The sequence below is a fragment of the Odontomachus brunneus genome, unplaced genomic scaffold (assembly GCF_010583005.1).
Source record: "Odontomachus brunneus isolate Ranch 3 - 2012 unplaced genomic scaffold, Obru_v1 Obru_scaffold_096, whole genome shotgun sequence".
NCBI lineage: Eukaryota > Metazoa > Arthropoda > Insecta > Hymenoptera > Formicidae > Odontomachus > Odontomachus brunneus.
In genome coordinates, this window is record NW_022639546.1 from 34,309 (window position 1) to 42,023 (window position 7,715).

A 7,715-nucleotide genomic window follows, 5' to 3' on the forward strand; every position below is an offset into this window, starting at 1 on the left:
CGCCATCTAGTTCAAATGATAATGTGATCTTTTTTATCGATGAATAGTACGATATTATTGCAACAATTTATATATTTTTGTGGAGCCATATGCATATAATTTTAATATTTCCATGGAACTATGTCCGTTCTTTTTCTTATTATTCTTTTTTTTTTATTATTTCACCGCTGTTTTGGAACTATTTTATGTCCACTTAAATGGACCAATGAGCGCACAGTTAAAAATTATATGAAGTGCGCCGCTATTGATATATCTACTGCTTTCAATGAATTTAATTTGTAACGCACGTAAACATGTGTATAAGAGGTTTTGTTATTGTAGCTACATTCATAATACTTTATTAGCGTAATACGATTAGCATCGATTATTGTGCATGTCTTATATGCTAATGGAAAATTTATATTGTTTACAACACTACAATCGTTGTGTCGCCTGATATTCGATGATATGTGCTTTCAGATATGCCACGTATCGCGAGATGTTTATGCGTCACGAATGTAACAAATAATTTTTGCATTGGATTGAAGAAAGTTCTTTCTGCGACCGAAACACAATGGTAATGGGATTTTTTCTAAAAAGGTGAGTCGTTATTTGCATTTTAAATCTTTTATTGCCAGCCGAGGCACCGCTACTGTACGCAGAACTAACCTCAACATCTAAAGCTAATGTCAAATTGTCCAGCATTTCTGTGAGGGGCTAGGAGCATATTAAAGATTTGGGAAAAGAAGGGAGAAATAAGGATCCTAAATTTGATTACATCTCTCTGTTTTTAATTGCACTTTAATTGCATGGGAATATATTGTACATTTCTTGCTAATGTAGTCTACTGGCTTAAGATCTTAAATCCATCATCGCATAATTTTGCTATGTATATTTTACATAAAACTTACCAGAGCATAAAAACCGTCTTTATGTGATTTAATTGTATTCTGATGCTTTACATATACAGGCTAACTAAAGCATTATCTTGGTAACATTTTCTTCATCTTTGATATCATAGCATTATACTTGTTCTTACAATCAATGCTTCATTTAATACATTTATGTGACTTGTACTTGAGATATGTGTTTAAAAAATGAATTTATATAGTCACTGACTTCTAATTGATTAACTGTTGTATAATTTGTCAATATAAACTAGTTGCAGCAAATTTATTATATATTTCAAAGTAACAGTTTCCACTCTCATAAACTATACAAGACAAAAAAATAATTGATAACAATTAGTAGAAAGAAAACAAATTAGAAAATATGTTTGTATGCAAATATAAAAAATACAGAATCTAGAAAGCATCATTCTTAAATGCTGCTTTGTTTGGATACTAGACAACGTGCTTTACATAAGGATATCATACAATGATGAAGGAATGCTGTAATTTTTCTGAAGATCAATAGAAGCTGTTGTGATACGATATGAAATTCGATAATTCCACTGCAAAAGCATTGTTCGACAAGCACTTTATAATCTCGGAAAACACAGAGGACACACAGAGCCTAGAGAGAACTGAATATGTGTTACCAGAGCCAGAATGCATGTTCAAGGAGGAACCATGGCAGAAAGATAATCTACAAACTTTGAAAAACGAACTGAACAATGTGAAAAGCCGCTTAAACAACTTCACTCTAGATGAATGGCAGCAGCATACCTACCAGATGAACCAGGCGGGCGATGTGCTAAGCTGTATAAAAAAACAGATACAGCCAGAATTCATTACTCAAGCCTGGTGCAAGTTCTACGAGATTGCGTGCAACTTTTCCTTAGTGCCATTGAATAAAATTTTGCAAGAGAGCAATGGAGGAAACGTCTGCAGCTTTACCTCTGTGCACCTGTGCGAAGCACCAGGTGCTTTTGTGGTCGCCTTGAACCATTGGCTGAAATTGAATGCCAGCAATGTACAATGGGATTGGATTGCCAGCACGTTGAATCCCTACTGTGAAGGAAATCCTTACAGTCGGATGGTGGATGATGATAGGTTTGTCAGACACACTTTGAAGCACTGGTGCTTTGGCACTGACAACACAGGCAATATTATGGACTTGCAGAATCTGGACGCCCTGGTAGAGAGATCGAAGACCAACAGTGGAGGACCGATCATGCTAGTCACTGCGGACGGAAGTATCGATTGTACGGACATGCCAGATGAACAGGAGAATGCCGTGGCGCACTTGCATTTCTGCGAGACACTCGCATGCATGCATCTACTAGAAAAAGGCGGTAACTTTCTATTGAAAATGTTCACCTTATTCGAGCACCAGTCTGTGTGTTTAATGTATCTGCTATCCTGCGCTTTTCACAAAGTGACCGCAACGAAACCGGCGACCAGCAGAGCTGGTAATTCAGAGATGTACGTAGTCTGTGTGAACTTCAAGGGTAAGGATTACATAGAACAGTATCTGAACGTTCTCAGATGCCACTACGAGGCGTATCCAACACGAGTAATGTTCAGTTGCCAAGTTATTCCGGACTGCTTCATACGGAAGATCGAGAATTGTTGCAAGTTCTTCAAGCGCCATCAATGCAAAGCAATAGAGGACAACATAAATGCATTTTATTTGGAAACGTACAACAATCTCCTTTTCAAGTTGAGATATTTCAAACGAAAGGTCTCTTTCATGTATCTGAAGAAGTATAAGTTGACGAAAATAGATGTTAAGGATGAAATAGTCGGTCGAGAGATCATAGAGAGAAACACCAATTACATCATGACTAGAAAGTTACGTTATGATTCTTACAACGAGCGTTGTAGGAAGTTAAACTCGACATCGCAAGAACGTCTGCAGCAGATATGGAACAAAGCGGGAGAAATTGAGGTGCCGATAGAAAACTATTACACTGTAAGTGAATCTTTTAATTATCCGCATTTCTAGATCACAATTTCCAAATTTTAGAAATTAAGGAAATTTATAAAAATGTAAACTTCAAAAGATGATCTAAAGATATGTATCTTAGTAATGCTAAAAATGTGAATAACATTATCAAGTTATAAAAAACTATTGTGACTGTTGAAAAAATCATACAATATATTATTATTATATAATTTTACTAAAGAAATTCTTTTTTTTTTTTTTAGAGAAACTCGCATATACTATAATTTGAAAGAAAGATTCCTCATCTGTTATATTTTCTAAGATAATTTCTATAAGATGATACATACATATAACACGCGATTATATCTCTATTTGTAGTGTAATCTGCGGACTTTGCCAGAGACTCTAGAGATACGAACGGGAAAAACATTTTGTGGGATATACAACTCGCGCTTTTGCGAGGCGAAAATTCTACAGATATTAAATGAAACTAACATTATACAAGATATGCATCCTGCCACCTGCTTTCCATCTGCGGAGATCACAGAAATGTGCATAGATCCGATCGATCAGCATTATGACATCTTGAGCTTCCAATTCACTCACGTTTACGACAGTCATCGGATAATCGTCGAAGTTTGCGATCGATTAGAGAAACTCCAAGTTAAACAGACTCTAGTTCTCATCAACTACCCTTTATTAACACAGTTAAGCGTCGGGCTTTTATACATCTTGGGAAATTCTTTTGAGAAGATAACTATAGAAATTTATGCTAATGAAGGTTATCGCATTATATTGGAGACATATCGATCTGACGAGAAGATATTAAATCACTTGCGTACGATCCTCGCTGCATCGTACAATGCGCGCAATGAGAATATGGCAATTTGGTCGATAGTACCTATGACAATTTTATACGGTAAGATTCACAGATATATATAAAATGGAGACTTTTATTTTGTACAAATATATTTTTATTAAGATTTACCTATATGTTTTTATGCAAAATATTGAAAAATAAAGATACGTTTGATGAAAAAAAAACAAAGTAACACTCCTTAAAAAAATTAATAATAATTTTTACTGTAAAAATTTATTGAATTATATAATATACATATGTACATATCTGCACCGATGCAAAAGCTTCATTAACACATACACCCTGTATATGACAATACCATCTTTTTCTAGAATGGGACCAGTATCCTGTTATAATGCAACTCAACCACCTAGCAATCAAGTTGCACACGTTTCGCATACTTGAAATGTTAGACAAGATGTAGCAACGGGGGAACTATAAAAATGTATACACAATTATATATATATATACATATAATTTGTAAATAATGAACGTAAATTATACGATATTATAGTTCTTCTATACGCTGCAAATTCGCTCATCCTTCTATCTAACGAAGATATAATCTATGTGTGCAAAAACTTTTGTTTATTCATAAAATGCATAATATAAAATGGAATATCATGAATGGGGAAAATTGGCTGCATGTATGGGAAGGTAGGATATAAAATAGAGTGGAAGTTGTTATGCTTATATATTATATTATAATTATCACGGACTGATAAGAAAAAAAATTATTTCGTCCAGAAAACTATTTTATTTTTTAATATCCTACATATGTAAACATCCTTTTTTATTTTATAGAAAATTGATTATAACATAGATCTTTTCTCGGGATTAATTTCTAACATATGTAACTAGAAAATCGGTTTTCTTTTTTAATCATAGAAATTATTATCTTGCTAGTGCTGAATTTACAGTCCTTGATGTCACGTAACAACGGTTCAATGACTGGTGAATAACAAAAATAAATAATTCCAGATGTAACTCGAGTGTCGTGCTTGTAGGTGGGTGTTTTCATGGCATAGGCCAAGCGGGAACAAATACGTCTCAGAACACGCCTCATGTTTAAATGCATGAAACAATGATCGAGATTTCGATCTGTAAAAGGAGTATTTTTTGTACGAATAACAAAACAGCATTGTGCGAGGTCTCGGCTGAACGCTTCTTTGAAAGATAAATTGCAGCTAAGAACTTAATACACGTTCTAGATCAACACGATTCGTAAAGATGAGACTCAACTACATCGGAACCTGCGTTCGTATGCTGTCCACTGAGCAGCGTGTGCCAAAGGTATGCATTGTCGGAGCAGGCCCAGCAGGTTTTTACGCGGCTCAACAGATGTTGAAGGTATTAATATATAATACACGTAGATTTATGTTGATCGATCTCTTTGTTATAAGAAAAGAAATTCATAGTAATTATGGAAGGAATTTGTTCATATTATTTTACTCTTCTAAGATTTTTTAAATACTTGCATACACATTAAATGAAATTACATAGAGAAATTAACGCATTATTATTATTTCACAGGGTTTGAGTGACATTAGAGTCGATATACTGGAAAAACTACCGCTTCCCTTCGGTCTCGTACGTTTCGGAGTTGCTCCGGATCATCCAGAAGTAAAAAACGTCATCCACACCTTTCATAAAACTGCTACTAATCCACGCGTTCAATTCCTAGGCAATATTAACATCGGTACGGATGTGACCATTCCACAATTGCGTGAGCTTTATGATGCTGTACTATTGGTATGTGTAAACACAGTTCAGAATTATATTCTTGTTTAATTAACTGATTTAAGGTGTACAATAAACATTTCTATTCTGATATTGATTAATTATAGTCATAATGTATAGATCTCTTTATGTAGATAATTCCTTTAAATTCTTTTATTTTAGATTTTAAATGTAGATATCCTTTAAATTCTGTTATTTTAGACTTTCGGTGCTCAAGAAGACCAAAGACTCGATATACCAGGTGAAAATTTGAAGAATGTTATATCAGGTCGACGTTTTGTTGGTTGGTACAATGGAGTACCAACTGACAAAGATTTAAAAATAAACTTGGATATAGAAGAAGTAGTTATCTTAGGTCAGGGTAATGTAGCCGTAGACATCACAAGAATTCTCTTAAAGCCAATCGATAAACTTAAGGTAACTGTTAATTAACTTTTGAACAATTTCTAACTTAATATTTGATATTTGAAATTTTACGTCTATAAAAACGACTTTATTAAACATCATCACGTTCATAATTAAAGCACAATGAATATTTGATTTTGTTTAGATTTTTATTAACTTTTTGTCCCATTTTTTTTCAGAATACCGATATCACGTCTTATGCACTGGAACAATTATCCCAAAGCAAAGTGCGAAAAGTCAGCATGATTGGACGAAGAGGACCATTGCAAGTGGCGTTCACAATAGCGGAACTGCGTGAACTCATCAAACTGGAGAACATGAAGACTGTTTGGCGACCACAAGATTTCACAGGCGTACAGGCGATCGTGCCAACCTTGGCCAGACCACGGAAACGACTAACAGAACTTATGCTGAAGTCTTTAGAAGAATCGACTAGCGACTCGACGCGCACCAAAGAATTGCACCCGATTTTCTTACGAAGTCCACTAGAATTCCATGGTACCGATCACTTAGAAAGCGTCCGTCTGTCCGTTAATCGTCTACGAGGGGACACGATGCAAAATCAAGTTGCTGAAATGACTGGCGAATTCGAGGAGATCTCATGCGGTATGGCTCTGCGTAGCATCGGCTACAAATCCTTACGAATTGATAATACGATTCCGTTTAACGTAAAAAAGGGACGCGTAGAGAATGTTGCCGGCAAAGTCGACGGAAATCTCTACAGCACCGGGTGGGCGGCGACTGGCCCAACAGGCGTCATCCTGTCAACCATGACAAACGCTTTTCAAGTCGGCAGACTGATATGTAAGGAATTGGAGGTGTCCCCGAGAGAGAACAAGGCAGGGTCGGATGGTTTACGCAAGATTCTAGACTCCAAGGGTGTTCAGATCGTATCTTACAATGACTGGGAGAAGATCGATCGGGTTGAGTGTGAGCGGGGCAAGCAGTTAGGAAAACCACGCGAGAAGATTGTCGACATAGCAGAAATGTTGAAAATAGCCGCGAAATAAGCAACAGAAAAGACATTTGAAGAATTATAATGGAGGTTTAAAATATCTCAATATTTTAATTTTCTGCTTTGTATAATTTAGAAATGTTCGTTGTATCCTCACTGACATTTGAAATCCTCATAGACAATTGAAATATCTGATCCAGTACACTTTCCCAACTGGAGAAGACAAATGTAAGATTACTTCTCCTTTAAATTTTCCTTTTAAATTATGCTAACTAAATAATATACTTTTATATTGCTTTCGATGCATATTTAATAATATTCGATGCATATTTAATAATGCATATTTATTTAAGCGAAATGAAGATTATGTATAATATCTTAGAAAATATAGATATGTGTTACAAAACTTTCTAAAAACTTGCACATGTACATAATCTCCATTTTTTCAAATATGAAAAGGTTTTGAGGATAATTTCTTAACTTTAAGATTAATTTTCGTAAATTTATTAAAGAATTTAAAGGGATAGATCTTGAATACTGCAGTTGCAGGATGTTTGTTATAGATATCTAATGTGCTGTTTTGTGTACTTTTATAATAATGCAAGTATAAAATAGAAATTAATGACATAACCTAGATTTATTTGTTTTGCAGCTGCTTTGTCTGGATTATCTTATAATATTTCTGTTTCTTTCTCTTACCTCTTCCACTGTAAATATTAAACATATATTTCACTTTAAATACAAATATTAGGTGAAGTAAAAAGTTCTGAGCGTTTTTTCGCTTTATTTCGACGATGAAATTAACGGGAGCGGTGCACTTGGACACGGTGCATTTGGACACAGCCAATCACAGCACCGTGTGATTAGAGACATTTTTAGGGTCCCTTGGAACAGCGACTTGTGATTGGACTGTGTCCAATTGCCCCGTGTCCAACTGATATACACCCG

At 35.0% G+C, this 7,715-nt stretch overlaps 1 protein-coding gene across 11 annotated transcripts; it reads left to right on the forward strand.

Annotated features, from left to right (window-relative positions):
* The first annotated feature begins 163 nt into the window (after positions 1 to 163).
* Positions 164 to 6,867, forward strand: LOC116848470 (NADPH:adrenodoxin oxidoreductase, mitochondrial). 11 transcript variants are annotated; one of them, XM_032824586.1, is made up of 6 exons: positions 164 to 306; positions 460 to 579; positions 4,879 to 5,017; positions 5,201 to 5,419; positions 5,609 to 5,824; positions 5,992 to 6,867. In XM_032824586.1, the coding sequence occupies exons 2-6, from the start codon at positions 554 to 556 to the stop codon at positions 6,820 to 6,822; spliced, it is 1,431 nt and encodes a 476-aa protein (XP_032680477.1). In that variant the 5' UTR covers positions 164 to 306; positions 460 to 553; the 3' UTR covers positions 6,823 to 6,867. The 11 variants fall into 11 exon arrangements, 10 of the variants coding, with proteins under 10 accessions (XP_032680477.1, XP_032680478.1, XP_032680479.1 ...); XR_004378973.1 differs by lacking the exons at positions 5,201 to 5,419; positions 5,609 to 5,824; positions 5,992 to 6,867 and adding exons at positions 1,327 to 2,835; positions 3,187 to 3,727; positions 4,000 to 4,112; positions 4,182 to 4,324 and having other exon boundaries at positions 184 to 579; positions 4,649 to 4,896; XM_032824587.1 differs by having other exon boundaries at positions 211 to 345.
* Positions 6,868 to 7,715: the final 848 nt, after the last annotated feature.

Coding starts and splice junctions, on each gene's coding strand:
- LOC116848470 (XM_032824584.1), top strand. CDS start 1,414: ATGAAATTCGATAATTCCACTGCAAAAGCATTGTTCGACAAGCACTTT. Junction 2,836..3,186: donor CGATAGAAAACTATTACACT/GTAAGTGAATCT, acceptor CTCTATTTGTAG/TGTAATCTGCGGACTTTGCC. Junction 3,728..3,999: donor ACCTATGACAATTTTATACG/GTAAGATTCACA, acceptor ATCTTTTTCTAG/AATGGGACCAGTATCCTGTT.